The 25,786-nt window shown below is 55.6% G+C and overlaps 1 protein-coding gene across 1 annotated transcript in view; it reads right to left on the reverse strand.

Moving 5' to 3' along the window:
- Window positions 1–3,868: 3,868 nt before the first annotated feature.
- The window catches only part of CTNNBL1 (catenin beta like 1), a 66,238-nt gene continuing 44,320 nt past the window's right edge, over window positions 3,869–25,786 (reverse strand). Inside the window, exons 12-16 of the mRNA XM_019539511.1 lie at window positions 18,125–18,222; window positions 17,239–17,319; window positions 8,127–8,264; window positions 7,749–7,821; window positions 3,869–4,101 (exon numbers count right to left, since the gene is read on the reverse strand). Coding sequence (XP_019395056.1) covers window positions 4,013–4,101; window positions 7,749–7,821; window positions 8,127–8,264; window positions 17,239–17,319; window positions 18,125–18,222 — 479 coding nt within the window. The 3' untranslated portion in view covers window positions 3,869–4,012. The remainder of the gene's footprint in view (window positions 4,102–7,748; window positions 7,822–8,126; window positions 8,265–17,238; window positions 17,320–18,124; window positions 18,223–25,786) is intronic.

The following is a 25,786-nucleotide window of genomic DNA, read 5'->3' on the forward strand; positions in this document are numbered from 1 at the left end:
TGCAGGGAACAGCCTTGCTGTGGCAGCCAGCCCCCTGCGAGCCCCGCTCGGGCCGTGCACACGACCTGCAGGCCTAATCCTCCCCCACCAGCAGCCTTGGCCCCAGGAAGATAAAGCTTCTGCCCTGTGAACACGGGCTGCCATTTGGACAAGGGAAAGAGAGCTTGCCCGAGGGTGGACACAGGCTTTCCACCTGGCACCTGCTCTGAGCCAGACAGGCTCGTTTCCGCCTCTGCTCCGTGCTCAGCTGGGGAGATTGGTTTGCTCATTTTTTGACAGGCAGAACAAATGTCATCGCAGCTCGGATACGTGTCTGAAGCCTCGGCGAGCCCTGCTTAAAAAGCTTCCCTTTCACCTCTGAAGCCTGAGGATCCTGCGTTAGCGCTAATATTGCCCTCCTGTGAGACACACGGTCCTTTTGCAAATAATCTATCTGCAGATGTGACACTGTGTTACACAAACACAGTCTGACAGCGACAAGCGCACGGGAGACAGCGCGGTGGATTTCAGCGGGATAAAAGCAAACCCAAAAGTGGGGGTGTCCAGATCCAGGCCCAGACACAGGACAGCCCAGACCACTCCGGGGGAGACGCACAAGCAAAAGGCAGATCTGGGAAAGGACGGTACGAATGTCAGTGGAGAAACGGCCTCATCACACACTGCTCTAAGGAACCTGAAACCGCAAAATAATCCAAAAACATGGCTGTGCTGGGGGCGGATCGGCTACAGAGGAGCAGCAAAGGGCAGGGGCTAGGCAGGGCGCTGCCCAAGTTGATTCCAGCTGGAAAGGAGGCGCCGTGTTTGGTGGCGAGTCTGAGACCGTCGGAGCAAGGTACTGCAGGAGCCACGGGCTCCTCATCCACCTCTCTGGACACCTGCCTGGAAGATGAGCTTCAGTAATGCATGAGCCATGCACGAAGGAGTCTGGAGCTGAGGGAAGGTGCCCCAGGGTGACCCGTGCCGGGCCGTGCCGAGGTTGGGGTGCACGGCCGCGTGCATGTCCAGCCTGAAGCTCTGCGCAGCCACAGGTAGCAGCGCACGGCAGGTCTGGGCCAAGGGGGAAAGGCCCGTGGGCTTGGGTGTGCAGAGGAGAGCCGGGCCTGGGCCAACGACGGGCAGAAGCGCGGTCTTCATTCAAGCCCACAAAAGCTGGAAACCTGGAGCCAGCGGCGCCTGGGAGAGACCCAGCCCCATCGGAGCCACCTCCATAGCTGCCCTCAAGTACACAAAGAAAGGCTCAAAATGCTCCGAGTCCCAGACACGGCTGGACAGAGCCTGGCTGGCAGGGAGCAGTCCTCGGTCATACAATAGATGGCTGCGGCTGCGATCAGCCTGGCCAGCTTTGCAAGGCTGGCAGAGATACAAGCGCGCCAGGAAAGCCTCTGGAGATGGACGAGGGCTGCAGCCGCGGAGAGTCGCGTTGATTTGCAGTCTCTCAGCGCCGAGACCTAAACCGTCCATTTCCCAGCAGCAAAGCGCCGTCATGGTGTGCCGCTCACTCCCAGGATGGCTTCGCGCTCCGAGCGTGGCGTCCAGTGCCGGAAACCAAACACGAAGGACCTCACCAGCCGCTTTGGGTTCATCTCCCATGGCTTGGGGGGAGGGGCTCCGAGGCCCAATCCTGCCCCTTTGCAGCGGTGCGGCAGAGGTGGCACAGCTCCACGTCGGCACCCGCTGTGCAGCGCTGCCAGGACCCCGCGCAAAGGTGTCAGGGGAGATTCCTTGGTCACGACCAACATGGGGGGCAAGCCCAGCACTTGCCGGGGCACGGCCGATGCCCCAGGGAGGCCGAGGCTCGGAGCGTGCTGCCCCACGCAGGGAGGAAGGCGGCTCTGGGCTGTCTGGAGACTTGCCGCGCTCCCTGGAGTCCTCCTCCCTTGCACGGTCAGGGCGGCAGAGCCCTCGGGGCGGGCGCTGGAGCCCAAGCGAGGTGCGCTCGGTGCTGCTCTTCGCCTCCTGAGCTCGCTAAACTCGTGACGTGGCAGGAACTCGGGGGCCAGAGAGCAGCCCCGGCCCCCCCACCCCCAAGAGCACGTGGCTGGCGCCTCACGCTCCCCACAAAGCGCCTCATCAATCATGTTCCCTCTAATTAACTTCTAATTTACCTCTTTAGTCAAATCTGTTTACAATCAGAGACAAGAAAACACGGCCTGGTGCGAGATGCCAGAGCTCGGTCCCTCTCTCCCCGCACGCTCCGGCGCCTCCTGCCACGCGCCAGCCTCGGCTCCCAGCGTGGCCCCAGCCCCCTGCCTCGTGCCTGCTGCCGCCTGCCTGGGTACAGCAGGAGCTGGGAGCCCCTCGAATCCCCTGGCAGAGGCAGGGGACCCACGAGCCCTGCCGGAGGAGCCGTGCCCTGGGCTACAGGCCTCCCCGCCAGCGCACCTCGCTCCCAAGCGAAACTTGGGCCTAGCAACGCTGCAGGAGAGACCCGTGAGATGCCTGCGTGGACATCCACCACGGTCAGTGCAGCAGAGGCAGGTCCCCCACCCAGGCAGCCTCTCACTGGCCCGTGACGAGGGCCCTGCTTGGCCACATCCTGTCAGGCCTTCTCCTGGAGTCTGCTGTGTTTTATCCTACCCGACAGGAGCTGCTCCTGTTGGGATGCGCCTGGCTGCAGCCCTTGGCTTGGGTGCAAAGCCCCGCAGAGCCCGAGAGCCTTGGGCAGCAGCACTGACCAGGACCGGCAGCCCTCCACGGCCCAGCCCCGGGCCTCCTCTGCCGCCCGTGGCCATGGCAGGGCTGGCTTTGCTGAGCCCCAGGCCTTTGGGATGAACGGGGCATGGCGCTCAGCAACCAGCACCTGCATGCTTGGCACCGGGGCAGTGAGCTCCCGGCGGTGCGGCTGAGCGCGGGTGCTGGAGCGAGCGAGCCTCAGCAATGCCAGTGCATTAATCCAAGTAACCCTCCCAATTAACAGGGGGCCCAGGCAGGCACCGAGCCCAGCCCTGCAACAGGCACAGGAGCCGACCCAGGAGGTAGGTCTCATTCTGCCCAGGGGCAATGCCACGTGCCCACACTGCCTCTGGCAGCCCCCAGACGCCCCGGGGAAGGGAGACGAGTCCCTGTCATGTCTGGCGGCTGAGGGGAGGGAGTGCAGGTGGCAATTGCTTACTGTGATGTCTCGTTGCTCTTTCTTCTCCCCTTCGTGGTGCCTCATTTGCACCCCTGGTCTCTGATGCTGCTGCAGCTGTGTGAAGAAGGGACAAGGGGCCTCCCAGGTCTCGAACCCACGGCCAGGGCCGGCCACTCGCGGAAAGGGAAGGATTCCGGGCCTGAGCCCAAACCCTCCCCAGCGGGACGCAGGCAATGCACCCCTGCGACGCACAAGGGGAACAAACATCTCCCCAGGCCTGCATGCCTAGCGGTGCTGCCGGAAGCCGTGATTGAAGGAAGCCTTTAAGCTTCCCTGACAACGCATTTTTCTCCGAGATAAAACACGAATGCTGCTGGCATGCAAATCTCTCTGAACGAGGCAGGGCCCATCTTGCCGACACACGCTGCTTTGGGATGACAGGCAGCAGCGGCAAGAAAGAGCCAAGCAGGAACCTTTTCTGGCACTTCCTGCTGGCGGGGAGGCGCGGGCTTGGCCGGCGGGCGGCCTCGGGAGGGCGCAGGCAGAGAGCGCGGAGCCCTGCCGGCCTGGGGCAGCCCCACATTGCAGGCCAGGCCCCAGGTTATCCTGGAAAGGAAGCCGTTACTCAGCACCGACCTCCCTCTGTGGTGCCTGCAGTCATTGCCAGGCCGTCACGTGCCCCGACGTTGCCAGAGACGTAGCCCAGGCAGCCGGGGAAAGAGCGGAGGGATTAGGCTGCCCGGCCCAGTGCTTGCCACGGCAACTCTCCCTCCCCCGCAGAAAGCCACCAAGGAATACAAAAATTAACTTTAATATCTGAACCTCCCCAGCAAGAGCTGGTGTCCTATAAAAGTCACTTCCGGGCGGGCGGGCTGGGCAGGGGCACGGTGACACCGGCTGCATCCTCCCGGCAGGACGCCGAGGCTGGGTCCGAGGCCCTCAGAAATTCTCCAGCAGGTCCAGGATCCGCTTCTGCTCGCTCTCCCGAAACTCCTGGTTCTTCCCGTCCCCGATGTTCTCCGCGTACTCTGCAGGGAGAAAACAGGCCTGAGCCACAAGGATGGATGACAAACCCTTCCCGGGGCAGGGCCCCGCCACAGCCTACGTGGATCCAGCTTGGGCTGCGAGCTGCTGCCGGGGACTCGGCCAAGGGATGGACACAGACTCTCTCCTGGAGTCCAGCTGTGCGCGGGCACACCTGCCCCCTCCTCACTGGGGGACGCAAAGGGACGCTGCGCCTCCCTCCTCCCTTGGCAGCACAACGGGTGTTGGCAGAGGTGCAGCTTGGGAGCCCCCCGTGTTTTCTGGGGACAATCACCTGGGCCCCCCAACACATGCCACTGTACCATCCCAGCAACGAGACCCCAGGCAGCTGCGGGGCCCGCCAGCAAGCACAGCACTGCCCAGGGCGCTCAGAGGCTGTGGGCCAGCCTGGCCCCCAGTGCACACAGCACAGGAGGGCTCAGCGAAGCCCCCTCCCACGTCATCTGCAGCCTACCTATTCTACAGGCCTGGGTAGCGAGGGCTGCATTTTCTGGGCAGTCTCTGCTGGGTGCAGGGGTGGGGACCGGACAGCTCGTAGGCTGGCCAGGGACCAGCTTTTCCTGGTCCTCCCCTGGGCAGAGCCCTTGCCCCCAGATTCCCACTGGGGCATGGAGCCCGCCAGCCGCCCAGACATGGAGGCAGCTCTTGCTCCCTCCCAGCTCTGCTGCCACAGGAAGCTGCACATTCAAAAGAGCGTTAAAAAACCCCCTGCTGAAAGGCACATCTGGGGCTGCAAACCAGGGACCTGAACAAATCTCCGGGAATCGGCAGCCAGGGAAGGGAGCGCTCTCCAGCCCCCGCCTCTGCTCATCCTTCCCCTTCTCCGTAAACAAACAGAGCGCCTGGCATTCAGGCGGCGCTGAATGGCAACACGGCTGCAGGAAGTTTGCTTTAATATTGATGTGTTCAGCGCTGCTCCATGCTGCGGAGCCCCATCAAAGCCTTCATTGTAGGCGCGCTGAAAAGGCTGGGGACAGGGAGAAGTTAGCTGCCGGGGGAGCCTCTCCTCCCGCGCGCGCTCTCTTCACACACACAAAGCAGGGAGCTCTTTGCCACAGCCTCTGGGAGGGAGGCTCTGAATATTTATAACCTGCTACAGTCCCCGTGGCAGGAGGTGATGATGCTGCCAAGCCGGGCTGCGAGGGAGCAGGCGCCAGGGCGCAAGGCAGACAGGCAGGGGGGGCTGGAGCCCGTCTCCACTGCATCACCCAGCAGGGATGGACATGCCACCCCATTCTCAGCGCTTCACCCCGCAGGAGATAGAGTCTGGGTGTTGTGCGGGGGGAGGGACATGCCAACAGGGAAGGGGTTTGCCCACACAGTCCTGCCAGCAGTTTTGGGCACTGCCCATCACAGAGGTTGGTGCGAGGCATGGGCAGGGCGCCTCGGAAGCAGCTGCAACAACTCAGCTGCCTCTGCTGACTTATGGCCCCAGTGTGACTTCTCCCCGGGCCGCTGCACCCTGGCTGTTCGAACCCTTGAGTGTGACCAGGGCAGCACAGCGCCGGGGGCCCAGATCCAGCAGGAAGCTGGAGGCGCTTCTCCACGAATGCTGAAGCCTTGGAGGCGGCCAGGGCTCAGCTGGGGTTTTGGCCTGAAGGACCGTTTGAACGTCTGCGCAGTTTGCCTCAAGCAGTGCAATGGTGACGGTGGTCGCCAGCAGCTGGGCCCCTCTGCGGCTTGGGACAGACCCGTTGCATGGGAGCAGGTCACCCGTCTCCTGCTTTTGCCAGGAAGCTCCACGCTTTTCCTCCTCAGCATCGGTTCCATGAGACTAAGCTTTACAAGGACTGGCTGGCAAAATGTTTACGAGGTTACCAGCAGCTGCTGACATTACGCTGAAAAGAGCAGACAGGAGCGCTAGACCCGAGCCTTTTTTCTTTCTTAATTACCCACTTGGAAGCCGCCTTGCGTTTACGGGGCCGTGGCATCGGCGTGACAGCCGGCAGCCAGCGCGCGCTGCCTCTGGACCGGCCCTCCCGGTGCTGCCGGGGCCTCAGCCCGGCTTCTGCTGCACCGCACACAGCACAGCGGGTACGGCACAGCCAGGGCCACTGGGGAGATGCTCCCCAGTCTGCAGGAGGATACTGGGAGCTGAGCACCTGGGTGGGGGAACACATGCACATGTGTGTCCACACACAGACAACATGGCTGAAGTCGTGCTGCTTTGGGAGCATTCTTCAAGTGCAGCAGAGGCCTAGGGTGAAGCCCCCGGTGCATTTCCCCACTCCAGGTGCCTCTCACCTCTCACTGTAAGACCAGCTGCCTTCCTCCCTGGCCCCACTCCTGGGCCAGCCCCAAAGGTTGCTGTTGTTCGGGACTAAGCCTGGGATGAATAAGACAGCTCAGCCCTCTGGGCAGACCCCCATCAGCTCGTCTTCCTCCCATCACAGCAAGCATCCCTGCTTCTAGGCTTCCTGCTCCTCTTCCTCTATGGAGGGGAGAGATGAAGCCTGGGTGCTACCCCCTGGGCCTGACTCTCCACCTGGGCCTTGGGTGGGACACTGCTCCTTCCCACTGGCCAGTGGGCTCTGACCTGCTCCAGTGAGCCAGTGGTTATTCCCTGCCCACCCCCGACACCACCTTAGGAACAAAGTCCTCCTGCCTCTCTTGCATGATAAGCAATTCTCGGCAATCCTGAGGGACCCATCAGCTGTCAGGCTGCCAGAGAAACAGGGAGAATATGTAGGCCATAAAATCAAACTAAAAAGCAGGCTTCTAATTAGTATGCAAAAATAGAAAATAACAACGAAACAGGAGCAGCACACGGAGTGCAAAGCAAAAATAAATGGAGGGGCTGGAACAGCCCTCAGCCCCTGCAGGCAGCGAGCCAGTTGATGGACGGGGGGCACCGGACACTGCGGCCAGGTTGTGACCGGAGGACCGGTGCTCGAGCTGCCCGATACCTCGGCCTTGTCCCCAAGTCACCTTGGGGGTGGCACCGCACCCTCAGGACCAGCGGGTCAAAGAATCCTCCCCCTTGCAGCAGGACCAAAGCCAACGCTCTGGATTCGCTCACCCCCACCCTGGAAACAGGCACTGGGGCAAGCCCCCAGCTGGCTCTGGTGCCCAGTCTGTGACCCCCACACCCAGGTTTCACCAGAACTCCTCACAGACGCACAGCAGGAGGCAGAGCCCAGGGAGGCACCACTGTCGTTTAACACGAACATCGGAAACAACGCAGGTGCCGGGATGGCAACTCCCCACGGCCGCACGCCGCAGCTAGCAGGGAGGCCGCCGCGCCACCATCCATATTCATGTGACACTGAGAACAGGCCGGTACACTAGTGTGCGACAGGCAAGGAGGTGCTGGGCCTGCTAGGGGAAGACAGGACTCAGCAAGGCTTCCAGGGGGCTGCGTTACCACGGCAGACACCCACAGCAGAGCTGCCTGGATTTCTGTGGACACCAAAGACACTCCTGACTGGGAGGGAAAGAGCAGCACTCGTGGGGTGGTGGTGGGGGACTGTGCCCAGCCCTGGTGCCCCCAAGCTCTCAGCTGCTCCAAGGATGCAGAGCGCACCAGTCTGTCCCGTGACAGCCATGCTGTCTCCTCGACCTGTCCCCTGGAGGGGTGGCCTGTGCATCCAGACCAGATGTGCAGGATCCCAGTGGGAAACTGAACACTCACCCTTCAAGATGTGCCAAACGATCTTGATGGAGCTGCCTCTCATGTTCAGGATCTGGTGGACTCTCTGGCGGATCTGAGTGAGGAAGAGGAGAGGAAGAAGCATGCCATGATAGGCAGCACAGCCCTTAGCCCGCTTCCCTCAGCGCAGGACCAGGCTAGCGCAGAAAGGCTCACCCCATGGGGCTGCAAACACTGTGCATGCAGGAAGCCGGTTGCCCTCCATATCTGTGCTCACAGGGGGTGGGGAGGGGCATCTGCATGGTCCAAGCTGGAGCTCCAGCCAGAGCCAGCTATCAGGGAACACTGGAGCTGGGCTGCACGTGCATTAGACACGAAGAACATCTCCTGCCACCCCACAGACGCAGGGCCTGCATTTACCTGGGGGACGCTGGCACTGCAGATCTCTGCCATGATGTAACAGATGAGCTGGAGCACGAAGAGGCCAGCGTCTAGGCGACGGAGGTAGAACTCATCCTCCGTGTCATCGTCGATGATCTCTCCCCGACGTACCATGTCCTGAAGAACAAGGAAAAGCGAAACTGGACGCAGAGCCGCCTTACTGCTTTATCCAGATCCAGCCTGTACCCAAAGCACAAATGCCTGGCTAATTTGCAAACTAGGGGCAGAGACATGAGCTGCTCTGCACAAGCTCACAGCTTTCCCACACACTGGGACATGGTGCCTCGGCTAGTGTCTCAAGGCTCCCCCACCCAAACACCTTCCTAAACCCATGCTGGCAGGCATCGTGCCCACTGCTCTTTGGGCCCCAGAGCTCCACCACGTTGGCATCACTGAGGCTGCACCAGACAAGGAAGAGGAGGTATTTGGGATGGCTATGGTTAGTTGAATGATAATAGTCAACCCTGTTGGACAGGACTTCCCAGCTGTAGCCTTCATTAAACATGCCTGGTGCACCCAGATGCAAAGCTCACCCACTGAGATGCAGCTTCCTCCCAGAGCCCCCCTGAGTCCCAGCCAGAGGGAGTGGAACAGCCAAAACCGCTACTGCCCTCTTTCTTCCCCAGGGCCAAATATCTCGGCCTCTCTGCTTCTCTCTCCTGGCCTCATCTGGCCCAGAAGCTACCCTTGTCCAGGTTCCTGCACTGCACAGGCATTAGGTGACCTAGGCAGCAAAGCCTCTCCCTTCCCTCCCCAAACCCCACAATATGACCTTGACTTTAAGGAGGCAGCCACCAGCATCCACGGCAAGGCCAGAAGGGAAAGCAATCGTGGCCCGGCCCTTGTTCATTGAGAGCCTCTCCAAGATGCTGCAGAGGAAAACCCAGCCATGACTTCAAACAAGGGCTGCTTAAGCCAAGCCCCATCCGTAACCTGCCAGCCGTGCTCAGGGAGCCCAGCGGTGCCTCACATCACATGTGACCTTTCGTAATCTTCCCAGTGGACTTATTTTAAACAAAAAAAAATAAAGGTAGCCTCTTGTCAGGCCCTGCCGGCTCCGTGCAGCCTGCGTGATTCATTATGCAGCAGGCTGGCAGGTGGGCACACGCCAGCGGAGCAATATTTCCTCATTAGAGCCATCGCCGGCGGGCGCCCTGTCCCTGCAGCGCTCAGCAAGGAGAGCTTCTTCCGCGCGTGCGCGCTGCGAACACATCTGCATGCAAGGTCGCTGGTGTCACAAGCTGATTTAGGGCTCTCTGAGCCGGGCCCTTAATCCAGTTATGGGCAGAGGCCGTTCGTCACCAGAAACAGAATTAACCCCGCACACCTCTTTGCGACAGGCGCGTTCCCAACCCCTGAGCGCAGCAGCTGCTGAAGGCACCTGCCCAAAAGGCCTGAGCTAGGATGCAGCAGCAGGGCACCCTGGAGGGAGTCCAGGATGTCCCTTAGGAGAGGCAGCCCAGCCACCCTTTCGGCCGGGCTGACTGGGAAGCAGGCTGTGTCTGGGGAGATGTCCAAACCATGAATGAATCTAGCTACCAGGACCCCAGCAAATCGTGGAACGGGAGCTGCAAACTACTGCTTTCGATGGAAGAGCAGAGTGAACAGCAACAGTTTTATCGGCTGCACGTAAGTCACTTGGCAGCACTACAGGGGAAAACACCAACCCTTCAAGTCAAACAACAGGCTTCCTCCAGAGCAGCACAGCAACCCTCAGGCCTGTGCCAGGAGCAGAGATGAACCCGCTGCAGCCGGTTCATCATACGGCCACAAGCCTACAACAGCCCTCAGGATAGCGCCTCCCCCCCTGAGTCCTGGGCCAAATGCTACCTCCCATCTTCCCCTCCCAGGGTCACTCTGGACTAGATGACCTTCGGATGTCCCTTGCAGCCCTGCTTCTTTATGACACCACCAATGGGCAAGAAGAGCAGCAGCGGTGGGCTCTGCTGTAGGAAGCAATAGAGGAGGACGATGGACTATGCAGGGAGCCCAGATGCCCTGGTGCCTGGATCTGCTGGGATTCACTCTGCTGTAAGAGGGCCTGTTGAGGGCAGGAAGGCCACCAGACAGCCCCGGGCAGGATGCCCAGCTGTTTCCTGCTGCAGCAGCACTCCAAGGGCTGGAAGGTGATGGCTGGAGCTGGGCTAGGGGAGGATGTGGCAAAGCTCCCCAACATACTCAGTGCCTAGCCCAAGCAGCCGCTGTCAACCAAGGATCTTCGATTGCCACCATGATGCACTCAGGATCCTGTTCAAGGGCAGACACGGATCTGATGAACCAAACCCCGGGGCCCTGGCCCCACCGAAGGACTGTGCGCGCTCCAGTTCCTGCCCAGAGCAACACGAGTGACCACCATCCCGGAGCAGCAAGGCTGTGACCTGGCGCCGGGTAGCCAAGCTGCGTTCTGCTGTAACCACTGCCAAGCGCGGTGCCCGGGGGCGCAGAAGCCGGCAGACCACGTTCCTGACCACGCAGGCGGCAGGCGAGAAGACAGCTGGTCCTTCCCCTGCCCCACCACAAAGGCCATGCTGTTGCCAACACGTGGAGCAGCCCTAACTCCCAAGATGCGTTGGAGGAAGATCTGCACCAGGTGCAGATGCCACTTCTGCAGCCTTTTCCAACCACTGCCCCTCTTCAAATGCTGATCCACCGCCAGGGCTGCACCACGCAGCCACCTCCCCACTTTGTCTCCCTGTTGTGGAGCTGCCAAGTCGATAACCTCCAAATGAGCATCCTGATGCCATTTCTAATCTACTGGGGATGTGTGCTGAGATGCCCCTTGCTGATGGGAGAAGACAGCAATAAGATGGGCTTCTCTGAAGCTAAAATGAGCTTCTCTCACACTAATGAGAAGGGATTGACAGGGCAGGCCTAGAGGTGTCAAGTGAAGACTTGAAACCTAAAGATACAATGGAATTGCCACCGCTGCAGGCAGGAAGACATCTGGTCGCAGGGCATGGGACGAGGGTGCGAGAAAGGCTCCATGCCCCTCTCCTCATGCCCCAGTCTGGCTGTCTCTCCCAGCCCAGGACAGCTGGTCTGAGGCAGAGCAGGAGAGGGCAGCCCTGGCCCCAGAGGGAATGCCGGCAGGACTCTGCCTCCTCTCCCCACTCCTGCAACAGCAGAGTCATTTGAGCACGTGCCAAGCAGCAAGCAAAACCTCAGAGGTTTTCAGTGGTTCAGGAGGTGCAAAAACCACACCCAGGCCTTGCTTTCTGCACCAAGGGACACAGCTCAGCCCCACTCCCACCACCCGGCTCTGTGCGGGCAGGCTCAGGCGGAAGGATGCCTCGAGCAGGGCACCGGACAGGCTGACCCGTGGTCCCTCCCGGCCCTGCTTTCCATGCCTCCCTACCAGGGAAGTCGGCCAGTCACAGCGGTGTGGCTGTCCGGTGACCGAGGCAGACACCAGGTATTGCACAGAGTGAGTCCCATCATCAAGCGCTTGATCCAAACTAGGAAAGAGACATGCGTGTGTGCATGTACATGTGTGCACACCAGCCAACCGGGACTAGGGTAGGTGGCAGTGGGAAGGCAGAGAACACAGGTGTGATCAGCCTGCGAGGAACGGAGGAGCAGAAGGAATCTCCTGGGGGCCCCAGTCGTCCAGTCCCTTGATCCCAGGCATAAACCCCTCACCATGGTGGCCATAGCCCCATGGGCCCTGGCCTGGACAGAAAGCACCCAGTAAACAACGAACCCGGCACACGCTGCAGGAAGGGAACAGGAGACAAGGGCGGGGGCCCAAGCCCCGTGATGGCAAGAGCACTGGAGGCAAAATATGTTCAAGGAAGAGGCTCGTGTACTACATACAGAGGAAAATAGCCCCCCTTTCTGCCAACCAGTCCGTGCAAACCTGACTTGGGGGTAAGGGTAGAGTCCCTCCCAACCCTGTATCAAGCAGTGGTTTGATCCCATGTGCAGGGGCAAGACCCACCTGCTTGGCACCAGCAGCACCACCCCGCCAATATCCTGCCTGCAGCCACGGGCCAGGGCTCAAGAGCAAGGTGTAAAAAAAAAAAAGTGCCAGAAGCCAAAAAATCCATTCAAGTGGGGAAAGGATGCCTTTCTGGTACTGCAAACAGGCAGCAGCAGGCTTGGAGCACACAGCAGATGCAGCAGGCTGCAGTCCAACAGCATTTTAAACAGATTAAAAATTTAGGACCAGGAATGCCCAAGACTAAGCACAGCAGCTTGTAATTTCCTCCTGCCTCAGCAGTGCGGATCGGGGGAAGCTGGAGCCATGTCTGAACCAGCGGTTCCCAATCTGTGGTACAGGTACCACCAGTGGTACGCAAACAACCTGTCCGTGGTACGTGTTAACAGATTTATTATATTTACCTTATTTGACAAAAAATTGCTGGTGGCACTTAAGGTTGTATTGTTTTAAATTGGTGGTGCGCAATCTGTCAGAGTTTGGGAATGGCTGGTGTGGAGCATGCAAAAGCAGGGATGGCAGAGAGCACTGATTTTAGATTAAAAAACCACAGGAGAGGTGGAATCCACCTCCCTTTATTGCAGGAAGCCGAGCTGTGCCAACACGATCCATGGCTGCGGGGAGCGCTATGGGCCTTGTGATGCGAAGCTGGCCTTGCGCACGTGTGAAGCTGACGAGCGCAGTCTGCCGAATCTGCTTCTATCTTAGCTTGGACAGGACAGACTGGACAGACTGAAGCAGTGTCAAGGTGCCTGATGTGAACAGCATCAGGGCCCTGGCAAAGCTATCTACAGCCCAGGTCTGTGGTCCATAGAGCACAAGCCAGGGGCAGCTACAGGCACTACACTCGCCACGTCAAGGTGTTCAAACAACACACCACAGCAGAGGTGCTGCCAATATTTGCACCGTGCCATCTCTGTAAGCAGGCGTCGACTTCCCCAGCAAACCCTCATGTTCAGTGTGGCATCACTCATGCTCCGAACGGGAACATGGCCTGTTCCTTTATGTGCAAAAAACCCAGCTCCCTAGTGCAGATGCAGGTCTGCACATCCGGCGGTTCAATGACAGACCAGCTCTCCCACCTGTGGGGAAGAAAGCAGCCCAGCCAACTGCGGGGAAGAGTGCTGTTCACGCCTGCCTACATGCCGAGATGTGTTGGTGCGTCCGTACCCTGAGCAGTCCTTCTGCAAGAGCTGCAAAGGTCACCGCGTTTGCTACGATGCCAGCACCTCCGCTGAACTGGTAAACACGAGGGGAGAGATCTGCCGCTCAGCTCTGGCACTAGAAATGGGAAGCGTGACAGGGCACTTGCAGGACATGTCTAGATGACCCAGCAATCCCAGCAGGGGAGCGTGGAGCTCCTCTCACCCTCCTTGCTTCTTCTGAAGCAGCTCGCAGCACAGGCTGCAAGGAGGGCAGGACCATCACCAGTGTCAACAGTGTCAGCACAGCCGGGCTCCACATCCGCGTGCCCTCCAGCCAGCAGAGGTACGATCCTCCTACATTACATTAACCCCTCATTATTTTCCGCCCTCAATTCAATTCTGCGCAATTCAGAGCATTTTAAAGTGAACTCAAATGCCAGGTTGATACAAATCCCCATTTAAGCTATCAAAATCTGTGGACACTGCCTCAGTTCCAGGAGTCTTGTCTCTCCCTTTCAAGGCTCGAATGACTTAACTGTAGCACAATTAGCATGTAATTTGTAAGTCATTACAGTGCAAAGTATCTGGTGAGAACATTTCATTGAATAAACCTGCTGAGCATAATTTTCAGTGGAACTAAAAAAATATATTAAACCATCTCCTCCTTTTTCTTCCCTTCTTTAGAGCTTGCTGAGGCTACTGCCGGCATCTATAATTACGTCTCATTTGAGACCGAGTTACAAGCCAAGGGGGTTCTGTACCTTTTCCTACAGAAAGGATTAAAGAGCGCGAGAGAGGACAAGATGCTCTTCTCACAAGCCAAAGCTAGGCTCCGTTTGCTCGAGACTCCAAAGAGCTACGACGAGTACCAGACCTTGGCAGGGATGCTCGTGTGGACCCGGCCTCTGGTTGCCACTCACTTTGGATGGAAAGCCACAGCCCAACCATGTGGAAGCAGGTCCCTCTCTAGCCCACGCTGGCTGTTCCAGCTTCACAAGCCCCCCCGAGGTATGGAAGTACCAGCACCCCGTTGTACAGAAGGTGCAAAGAAGTGAAATGACTTGCTCAGCCCCCTCTACACGTCACATTCATGGTGCGATTAACATGTTCAATGTAGCATGGATGGGAAGAGGGCTACAGGTGCCCCCAAGTTAAGATACCACATAATGGGAAATGAGCCATAAAAATGTTCCACATTTAATGCAGAATCTTTTTATGGCTGGTCTATATAGCACCTTAAATGTTACATGGCCAGGGCTGACTATTAGCCAGTTTGGGTCTCTGTCCCAGGGCCCAGGCTGCAGTGGGGTCTGGAATGGCCCCAAAACCAAAAATCATTACTACTTGCCCCGGCAAACAGTAACGGTGCAACTGTGACCTGACCCCCATCCCCAAATCACGCCTCCTGCCACGCATGTGTGAAGCGCAATGAGCCAGACAGGCTTTGTGGCTCTCGGCTGGAAGTTGCTGTAGGAAGACAAAGGAGCTGGAGGACGCTTCTGCTCGCCCCAAAGATCCCTAGTGAGGAGGGAGGCACCATGGATTTCAGCCCTTCCAGCTGAGGGCAGGCTCACTCAGGCTGACGAAACCATGTCAGAGGGAACCAGCACTTCTAGCTGGACTTGCATGCAGACAGCTGAGTTTGAAGGGTTTCCTTGTCCCCGGAGAGAAGGGTGGCAGGGCAGAGCACACAGAACGGGCCACGGGTCTGTCAGGAACACACCGGGCTCTAAACAGCTCTACTTCAGCGACACCAGGGGTGGCAACCACAGAAAGGGGATGAGAAAATGAAGCAGTTCCCCACCCTTACGGTGTCACTGATGCCAGGCCCATGCAGCTTATCTGCAAAGCAAACCTTACACTATGGTCTCATCTGCTGTGCATGGATGCTGATCCATGCACAGCCCCTCCTCCCCCCGTGTATTCTGTAAAGGGCTGCCCAGCTGTCCTGGGCTCACAAACTCCCTGAGCTGGCTGCCGGCTGGAGCAGCACTCAGGGGCTTTCTGCCGGCGGAGCCGCTGTGGAAGCCTTTGGGACTCTTCTGGATGAAAGGTGCTCTGTGAGTATGCGCGCGCGGGCTCTAAATAGCAGCTGCCCATGCACAGCTAGGCTTCATCAACATCATTAGTCCTGCTCTTTGAGCTCCAAAGCCCACACATCAATGCTGGAATGGGAACAATGAATAATGCCTCCCTCCGAGTTGAGGAGGAGTCGTACAGGGCTGGGAAGGGGCTGTCTTGCTCCAGGCCACCACTGAGTGTGAAGCTGCAGCTGTCCATATGGAGCCTGAGTGCTGGAGGCGGATGCAGCTAGATCCATCACACACCCCTGTGCCTCTTTGAGCAGCCACAAAGCCGCGGAGCCCTAACGCCCTCACAATGTTTGCCCGTGCCCAGTGCAACGGCCTTGGCATTGAGGAGCTGGGCTGGGGGGGGGCGGGGGCAGCCTGTGGCACATGGAGACTGCCTGTGTGTCGGGGAGAGCGGCTGCAGTGATTACTCTCCATCAGTGCTAATTTCACACCCTCTTCAATGCTGATACAGATAATCTTGTGGGAAGTAGGCCAAAGTCGCTAACAGCTCGGCAAGCTGCTTCCTGACTCCAACAGCTCATTCTCCCTTTCAGAAAAGTCTGTTTCAGCCTCAGTTCCAAGGAAGCGCGATATGGTACCGATGCTCGTGCTGTTTAAAACGAGCCGTGGCTGGCACTGAGAGTGAACACCAGACTTTGGCTACAGCCCCATCTAGCTCCATGGAATAGAAGCTCTAGCAGCTGATCAGAACTGAAGAGGAGGTAGGTGGTCTTCGATATCACCTCCAGTTGTCACACCACAGTTCCCTTACTCCCCTGTCAGCCCATCCCTGTACCACTGAGAGTCAGGAACCACTACTGCTGTGGTTTGAGGTCCTCCTATGAGGAGCTACCTACAACCATGCAGGACCTCCAAGCTGCAGGAGAGGTCCCAGCTAATCTCATCCCAGCTGTAGGGGCAGGAATCTCCCTTGCCACCTAAATCCTGACACTGCACAAAATGGGAGTGCAGCCATGCTAGCTGCAACTGCATGGAAATGGAGCTGTCGCTACCAGTTTCCTATCACAGTCTTCCTAGGCAATGAAGACAAGCGCTCTCCCCGAGTCAGTCCCTGAGAATGTGCTGGCCAGATGCACAACCCAACCAAAGCCATCAAGTGCATGATTTCACAGCGTGGATCTAACCTTGTTTCTCCGAGGCACTGGTGCCCTGCTAGCAGGAGCTGCGCGAGCATTTGTAATGCCTGTCTGGAGAAGGTTAATGAGACAAGGGAGAGAAATGCTGCTTTGCAGAGTCGGAAGCAAAAGAAAAACAATGGTGTAGCCCTGGCAGGGCAAGGAGAGAGCTGACATTTGCAAGCAAGGGGATAAGTGTGCAGAGGGAGCAGCCATAAGGTAGCAGGGAGGAGGGAGACAGCCAGCACGTTCTCTGCAGCAGAGAAGAAAAGTAAGTTTGCACATCGGAATGGGACAAGGTGCTGAACAGGCACATGCCCCAGACAGGAGCTCCGTGCCATGTGGACAACACCCTGATGGCACTGAGCTCCCACTGCACACAGAACAAAGCTGCGCCCATGTAGCCAAGGGAAGAGCGGCACCGGTACCTGCCGAGTGGCGAACTGTGCTGCCGCCCTTGGGGACTCAGCAAGGTTTGGCTGGCATTCACCGGTCTGGCTGCCGAGCGTCTATCAGGCAGAAACATCTGCAGCTTACGGAGATGCTTGTCGTCCTTGCCCAGTGGCAACGTTCCAGCCAGCCCCCACGTACAGCCGCATCCCCATGGATAAGCGCCCTTGCGAGAAGAATGCTTCTCAAGGCAGGCAGGCATTAGCTGATTGCAAGAGGCCAAGCAGAAGGCAGCCAAGCTAAACCATGCCAAATGCATGGCATTAGAAAAAAAACATAGCTCTGCTCCTGAGAGCAGGCTCAGAGTGGGAGGAAGGGGGAGGAGCTGCTGACACGGGAAGCAGTACATACATGTTTCTCTCCTTCAATCTTCTTGTCGGCCACCTGCATCGCATCCAGGTATTTAAAATACAGTTCCATCAGCCGATCCACCTGTGACGGCACAAGAGAGACAGACTTAAGCCAAGAAAGAACGAGGCATTCGCCACCCAATCCACCCTACTCTGCCACCTGCTCACAAAAGCCTTTGCAAAGCAGCCGGCAGTTCCGGGGCTCAGGACATGCTGTTCCTGGGCGCGTGTGGGAATAAGACTGGCCAATACTGAAAAGCCAGCAGCCTTTATCCCACATGTAATGAACTAGGAAGTGACTGACCAGGCAAGCGTGCCAGCCCACTGCAGTCCTCCGCTTCCCCAGCTCTGTAAGCACAGCCCTCTGTCTAGCCGGGCTCTGATCATTCAGATGGCTGCCAGGCATGGCTGTCCTGCTCTCCCCAGTACCAGATTAAACAACTGAACAAACTTTAAAATAACTAGGGGAAGGAGGGATTTTACAGGGGGGACAGAGCCATTTCAACAAAGATGCTTTCAAAACACAATGGGAATTTACAGCTATTTTCTGTACAGAGGAGCCGGCTCTACCCTGGAAGGGCTGAAGGCACAAGTCCCAAGGAAGCGAGTGTTTTGCAGAGGTCCTCGCTGGTGCTCTACTGTCATGTAGATACTATGGGGCAATTACAGGCAGCTCAACACAGCTGCTAAGAGGAGCATGGGTAGAGGAGAGAGCTATAAGCTGGAGGGTAAGAGACAGGACTAAGATATTCCCCATCACCGCTGCTCCACACAAGTGTCCCCATGAGAACTGATCCAGTGGTCAGGATCGGCTCAAGTCACCATAAAGTGGGCTCCCTAACAGCGCCGTGCCAGAGTTGGCACGGCTGGGCAGGCAGCGTACTAACCTTCTCGCTGTTGTTCTCGGTGAATTTGTTCAGCAGCCGCGTCCTCTGCTGCCCTCTCAGATTCCGCAGCAGGGAGGCCAGGATGGAGCAGACGTGCTCTGGGGGGAAGAGCGAAAGATGCACAGGTGGTCAGGGGGGGCAGGAAGGTCCCTGCCTGGCCGGGGGTCAGAGAGGACAAGGGAAGTTTTCCAAGAGGACGGTGCAGGTGGAAATCCACTAGCCCAAGGCATTTACCACATCCTCTGCGCTACTCTTGTCCCCTTTTGGATTCTTCTTGATACTCATACGAGCGGCACCAAGGGCTGTGACGCAGGACAAGTCCAGGGTATCTACCTACCGGCTTACGCTTGCTTTCTGGCAGCTCCCAGCCTACCTAAAGGCACAGTTGCTGCTCCGTGCTCCTTCCCTCATGGCCAACAGTAATTCCGGCCCCGGCCCAGGGATCATTCAGAAGCTGGCACTGCCCTCCAAGTGACCCTTAGGTTACCAAGGAGGGAGCAGTTATTAGACCAGGAAAGCTCAAGAAAGGAATAACCATGCCAGAACTCAGCTCATGCAGAGATTTAATTGGCATTCGCTGGAGAAAAATCCTCAGACCTCTTATTCGCAGCAAGTCCTGTGCACTGCATACGAATACGGCACAACAAACAAAGAAATAATGAGCAAATAAACCTGTTCTGCAGCCTTCCAGATCCCACGGCTAGGTCACACTTTCCAGGGCACAAACCCTGGAACGCAGCAAAGAGCTGGCTGGAACAGCTGCAAGAGATAATCCGTGTTGATGTTCAACCCCGCTCAATTCCTCTCTGAATGACAATTGAACCAAGTGCCTCAAATCTGTACTGATTCCTTTCTCCTTCAGCAGCAGGCCCCAGCTTCAAGGTGCTCTCCTCCCGTGAACAGTGGTACAGATGTCCCTCAATAGACTGCCGTTCGGGGAAGCCTGGAGAAGAGCACAGTTTTGTGGAAGGGAAAGCACAGCGTGCATCACAACACTTCTCTCATTCTTCACAAATGCCTTTTGGAAGCTCTTCCCTGTCGAACAGAATCATCTCCCAGATCCGCGCAAATGCCACAGGGCAACAGCTTCTTATCCGGGCAGCAGGCACCTTCGAGGGAATTCGGGGCATTCAGCATCTCCCCGGATGGGGTCCTGACTGCTGGCCCAAGAAGGGGAGAGCCCTGTTCTAGGTCTCCTCCTTTCTAGGATGCACCGTGGTGCCTTTTCACTGGCATTCGGCTTCCCAGGAGTAGACAAGCCAGACTCCCCTCTACTCTGTCTCCTTCGAAGGAGCCCGCTGTGCTTCTGCACATTCACAGGGACAAAACTGTGCCTGTTTTTAAGTTTATTCCCAATAAAACATCTCTCTCTGTTCCTTTGGTGTCAAGGCCTCTGACTATGAAGGCTTTCCTCCTGGGCTCCCAGCACCTTGGCCATCCATTGATATGCGGACAACAGCAGCTGAATGTGCTGGATGCAGCTTGGAAGCAGCAGTGCCTCTTGAGAGAACAGAGTGGGGAAGAAGCTGTGAAAACCAGCCACTCCTGCATCGATGTAGTCTCCCTGCAGAGCCCCCCTGAAGAGGCAAGAGGTGCAGGGTGGCCCTGCCACTGCCCTGTGCAAAAGCAGGGTATATTTGAGGCCAATGGTCTGATTCCAGGAAGGCAAAGCCAAGTCCAAAGACAGAGGCAGGAGCTTCCTTCCCTTGCCAAGCCATTCCTTACCGTGTCCTGCCTGCCAGCGTACACAAAGTGCAGAGCTCAGGTTTCAGGCATGTCTGCGTGTTCCAAGCTAGAACATCACAACATCTTTGCTTTCAGCTTATTGATCAAGACTGATAAGAAAGAGCAGCCATAAAAAATCTCCAAGCTGAAAGTGGGAAGGAACAGGTGGCAAGGTGCGCACAGGATACGGCAACATGCAGAGGAAAGGAAATGTTGTCACACTGCTGTCAAAGCAGATCACCATGCATTTCCATTGCTCAGCCTAGCCTAGAGCCACGAGACGCTCCAATCAACTGCACTTCTGTACAAAGAACAGGTGACATCTACCTGTTTGCATGGGGCTTTCACCCGAATTGACAGCTCATCCTTGCCTTAAGAGCCACTTCAACAACCTGTCTCAAGCGGTGGGTCAGCCCCTTCCTTGTCCCAAAGGTTAACTGTGTGCCACACACAGGCGGCAAAACCAGACGCACACACCCATTTCATTAGCTGCTAATAAATGTAGCTTCCTCAGAAACAGATTTCTGCCTGAGGTAGCGTCAATTTTTCATGTGCCCAGGAGAATGGGAGAGCGGCTGGCAGTAAGAGCAGAGGAGATAACAGGTTTATCTGGTGGCCGGCACCGTTCGGCTGCTCTGTCATTCCGACAGGATAAAACGGAGGTGAAGGATAGCTATGGATACGTGAATGCAGCGCTCGCTGTGGGGAGGCAGCTAACCCACGCACGCTATAGCAAATCAGGGTCTATTTAAAAAACGACAGGGGTTTATAAAACCCCCCCCCCCAAAAAACCATCTCCATTTTCTTATGATGAAAGGGACACGCAGGAAAGTTTGAAATGCCCCAAGCAGCTTGTTCTGCTGCTTGGGAAGAAAGTCCAAGAATTCACTAGCTGCATTTCCAGCATTTGCTTGAGACTGTTCCTGGGGCCACCAGGGAAGAAACAGTCCTACCATGCTGCCGGGGTGCTGGGGACAACCCCGCGGCTCCCATCCACCCACCTCGCTCCCTCCCCCCAGTCAGTGTTCGAGCACCAGGACCTGGTGTTTCAGGAACAGCGCGACCGTGTGAGCTGCTGATTCACCCCAGCCCTGGTGACTTGGGGGCTTACTCTAAGTAGAGCTTGACATGAAACATGGCTGAACCCATTACTCAGTGAAAATAAAAAAGCTGCCACACTAGCATAAGGTATGGGCTGAGGGACACGTGTGTTTTGGGCACTGTGGGAAGGTGCCCAAAAGGAACAGATGGGCTCCACGCCAGTAAAAAGCAACTGCACAGAACTGAGCCTTCACTCACCAGCGGGATCTTCCTTGAGAAAGGTCTCGACACTGCTGTTAGTTTGTGCCTTTTGCCCAGTAAAGGCCGCAGTTGCTGGACTTCATGCTCACCCCACCACTACAAGCCACAGGGGTTGTATACAGTTCTCAGGCAACCCCCCAAGTAGCTCAAATCAACTCGACGACTATTTGGCAAAGCTTTCAAAGAGCATCAGGTCTCAACCGAAGTTGCTTTCCCTGCAGGGAAAGCATTGATTTGGTGCAGGAAAAAAAAAGGCAAGACTGGCTGTGGACTCCCCTCATGGCCCACACACATGCCATCATGCAAGGAGGGCCTAGATATGTGTCCTTGAACAGGTGTCGAGCTCAGCCCCACCAGCACCTCATCACCCCTTGGACAAGAGCCGTGTTCTAGCCAACATGTGGAAAAGGAGCAACTTATCCCCTACTTGTACAGATGTCCAAGGGCCACGAGCAGAGGATGCTGCCCCTCTGCGTATGCCAGGAGTAATCAAGCCTCTCAAATCTTAGGTGATGGTACACGTCGTCTCTGTGCAGCACACGAGGCCCCGCCGCCCTCGAGGCAGGCAGCATATGATCCCCTGCTGCTCCGGGGATTTCTCCCAGACCCACGTTAGTGTAGAAACTCGAGCCCTCCCCGCACCTCCACAGACAGACAGACTCCGGATGCAAGCAGTGTTTAAAATACCCTAATTAGATCGATCTTGACTTCAGCAGCGGTGTGCTTGAATACAGATTAATCTGTTCCATGGCAGGCACTGGCAGCTGCCGCAGCAGGAGGTCCTGTCAAATCAAGCCATAACATTACACTCTTCTGCCTTTATTATTATTTTTTTCTCCTTTTTTACATTTCATTATAATGGACATCTGCCTAGCAGGGGAGGGAGCTCGCACAGGCAGAGGTGCATGTAGGCCCACTCCACTGGAATATCGATGGTGATCAGAGCAAGCGTCCTCTCAGAGACAGGCAGGGAAGTGAGCAATTCTGGGGGCAGAAAGGGCAATGGCAACCACCTGATGGAAGGGGCAAGTAAAGGGAAGGAGGAAATGGAGCAATGAAATCAACTAAGGGATGGAAAGCTTCTGAAACCTTCCCCAGACAAACACTGTTTCCAGCGAGGGGCAGTGAAGGGAGTTAAGTAAAAACTCTCTCTCACAAACCTGTGTCTTCCAGACTGCTTCAAGGTAAGATCTGCCCTCAGATCCTTAGCACAGGCTATGGATACGTCCACACTGCAGAGCCACGAGAGCTAGTCCACGGGCTGGAAGTAGTGTTGATACCGCAGCACTCTGGTCCATGCGGGCAAACTCATCCTGCCAAGGGGGCACTGAACCATCCTGCCACAGCCGGGCTGCTTCCAGTGCCCAAGGCCGGCTCATTTAAAGCTAAAATTTCCACGTGATGCTGCAGTCAGCAGCATAGACAAACCCGAAGACTCTCTGGCTGGCTATTAACGAGAACAGTGTGTGATCTTAATCTTCAGCTCAGCGATCAGTTCATCTTTAGCTGTCAGAAGGAGATCTAACAGTGGATTATCCCACACTGGAGGCAGTACTTGTTATATTAGAAAACGATCCTGTATGACTGGTGAAACCTCCAAGGACACTGCTGTCTGCGGCACAAGACCTCCTGCGTGCCCCCCAGTTTGGAGGAAGAATGCCGTTTTCTTGCCTATTCAAGGGGGAAGAGTAGAACAAGGTGCTCATCTTGCTCTCCTACCTGCCGCCGTGGCCTCTGCCCTATCTTCCATTTTGTCAGAAAACAAAGCCACAGGCACTGAAGACCACACACTTCTGAGTCTTCAGTAAAAAGCCCTTTGGTACATAGAGCCTGTCACCTCCACCTTTTCACCAGTTCTATCGTCCTACCAGGTTGACGGACTATCAACCAAGCTGAACTTTCCCCCTACATGGGCATTTCCAATCTTCCTGTTTATTGCCCAGACATCTCGCATTAGTGCATATACAGCTAAAGAATTCATTTTTGTCATGCTCCTTGACATTGATTCATCATGTTTCTAATGCACTGACTCATACCATCACAAGCTACATGTTTAAGTGTGCTGCTCTCCCCTTTACCGTGCAGTCTGTTTGGCTTACCCAACAGAAACCAAAGGTGGCTCTTGACCGTAAGTTTGTTCACAACTAGATGAAAAAGCAATCTTTTCTACTGAAGGGCTATTTAATCTAGCAGAGAAATGCCTGAAAGTCCATTGCCTGAGATCTGAAATTGGGAGGGAGGGTGGGAAATCAAACTGGAAATAAGACACAGATGTCTTCTCACAGCAAGGATGATTAGCCACTGAAACAGTTTCAGAGGATGCAACAGAAATTCATCCATTAAGTGGTTTAAAATGCAGGCTAGAACGATATCCCATATATACGCTCCACTTCAGCCAGGTTTGGGGCTCAGCGTAGGCATTACTGGGTGGACCTGCCTGGTACGTGTTGGACACACACGGCTGCGCTCCACAATGAATCTAGACAGGGACGGACCCCAATGTCAGTACCTTCTATGCTGGTCCCAAACTGTCACGCATGTGACAGACAGGCAGTGGAGGCGAACACCACTTCCGTCCTATGGAAGAGCACAGTGAGAGGGAGGGCAGCTGAGGGCCACGCTGCAGCTGTGGCATGCCCAGATCACGGCCCACGCTCTCTTTCAGACCAAAGGGCAAGGGCTCTCCAACCCCCGAGCAAGCTGATCTTCAATCACGTTCTTGTAATGGACAGAGAACGTAGACCTTTAAGCAAAATATAATTACCCCCAACGTTAAAACCACTGCTCAGTCAGAGGACAGGATCCCATTGTAAGCTGAAGGGGTGATGGTAGAATAATAAATGGGTGCTACACAGTTGTGTTTAAACAGACCGATTCCTTCGACAGGTATTCATTTCAGACGACCACCGAGTGACAAATATTTTCTGGTGGCTCACAGATGGTGTTCAGCTAATAGAGCCATCCTTTATCAGGTCACTTTTCCTATCGCCTTTTACCCTTTTCATGCCCAGGGAATTTAGTCATCTAGCGGGTATTCGTTTTAAAGGGCTTTGCTACATTTCAGCGCATAGATCATGACAGCATATTTAGTAACAGATCTTTTCCTTTAAAAAGGACACTGAAAAGCTGTGCATCTCCATAAGCAGCTTCTTTTTATTATGGGGCAGACAGGTAAAATGCCAAAACCACAGGTACTTTGTAACGAGGATTTTTTATTTGGGAAGGTGGCTGAACTTGGTCTGAAGTTAAAAAGCTACATATTCTCTAACAGAACTGGCATTTGAGTAATGTGAAAGCAGTTAAATTAAGACGAACTGGTATGCAAATCCTCCTATAGTTCATTATAATCTCATGGCTGTGTAGGAGGAAGAAGCAGAGGAGATAGCTCCCTCCCCGCCTCTCAAGGTCTCTGCCCGTCCCCCAGTTCTCAGTGCTTCTCCCTCCTTGCCTCTGGGATGCTGGGGCAATCAGTCCTCCTCTCATGATACTCTGCATCTGGATGAGAAGTCACACACCTCCTTCATACTTAAGATCTAACTTTATCACCCTCTTCCCCCGGTTTCTTGGCCATCACTATCCAACAGTCAAACCTTAGTCTGCGATGCAACTTGGATCAAAAGTAAGCGGCTGCTTAGTTTGGAAAGGAGGAGAAGGGGAGATATGACAGAGGTCTCTAAAGTCATGAAGGGTGTGGACCATGTGAATAAGGGACTGCTGTTCACTGAGTCCCAGAATACTAGAACCAGGAGGAGCTTGCTGAAATTAGCAGGAGACAGATTTAAAACTAAGAGAAAGCAATTTTTCTGCAGCTTATATAGTTAACTTCTGGAACTCACTGCCACAGGGAGCTGTAGAAACAGCTAGTACAGTATTAATAGTATTAGACAGTGTTAACAGTATTAACTAACAGTATGAGTACAGTACTGATAGTAATAGATAGTATTCATAGCTATTAAACAGAACAGTCAGACCAATGGTGGTGGAGGCCAGGGGAGGGTAATGAAGAAGGGAGAGATCATCCTAGACATACCTCGTTCAATGCTCTTCCTCTCCCTTCTTTTTATGTCATGAAACACTTTCCCAAGCTCTGCCTCGGGCTCTATCGACAAGGTTAGCTGTAGGGAGCCTTGTACTTAACACATTACCTGTATTTAGCTGTCTAGATTAACAGCCAGGGAAAGGCCATTTCCAAACTGCATTGTATTGTAAATTGTCAGTCATCTCCTGGAGGCTCATCTGGATTACACTTCTACAGCAATCATAATCCTTAATCAAGAAGATTAGGGGAAGCAGCTAATCCTGAAAACAAACACTGGGTATCTAGCGGAATTAAGCGTGTTTTCCCGTGGTAATGCCCGTCATTAACTCACCATCACCACCTGGAGCCTATTATCTTTCCTCTCCCTTCCCCACATCCCCAAACCATCTCTGGCAATATTTAGTGGCCTTGGTTAACTTGTTCCAAGGATACAGCACTCTATCTGCTACAAAGCGCTCTCACAAAATACCCGGTTTTTATAGGGCAGGTATATTTAAGAGCCTGGAAAGAAGCACACTAATGTATTTCATGCATTAGTTGTGACAATACAGCAACAAGAGAGGACATCTCAAATAAACGGTAATCTACTTTTTGGC

Source organism: Crocodylus porosus, unplaced genomic scaffold (genome assembly GCF_001723895.1).
Source record: "Crocodylus porosus isolate Cpor-Errol unplaced genomic scaffold, CroPor_comp1, whole genome shotgun sequence".
Taxonomy (NCBI): domain Eukaryota; kingdom Metazoa; phylum Chordata; order Crocodylia; family Crocodylidae; genus Crocodylus; species Crocodylus porosus.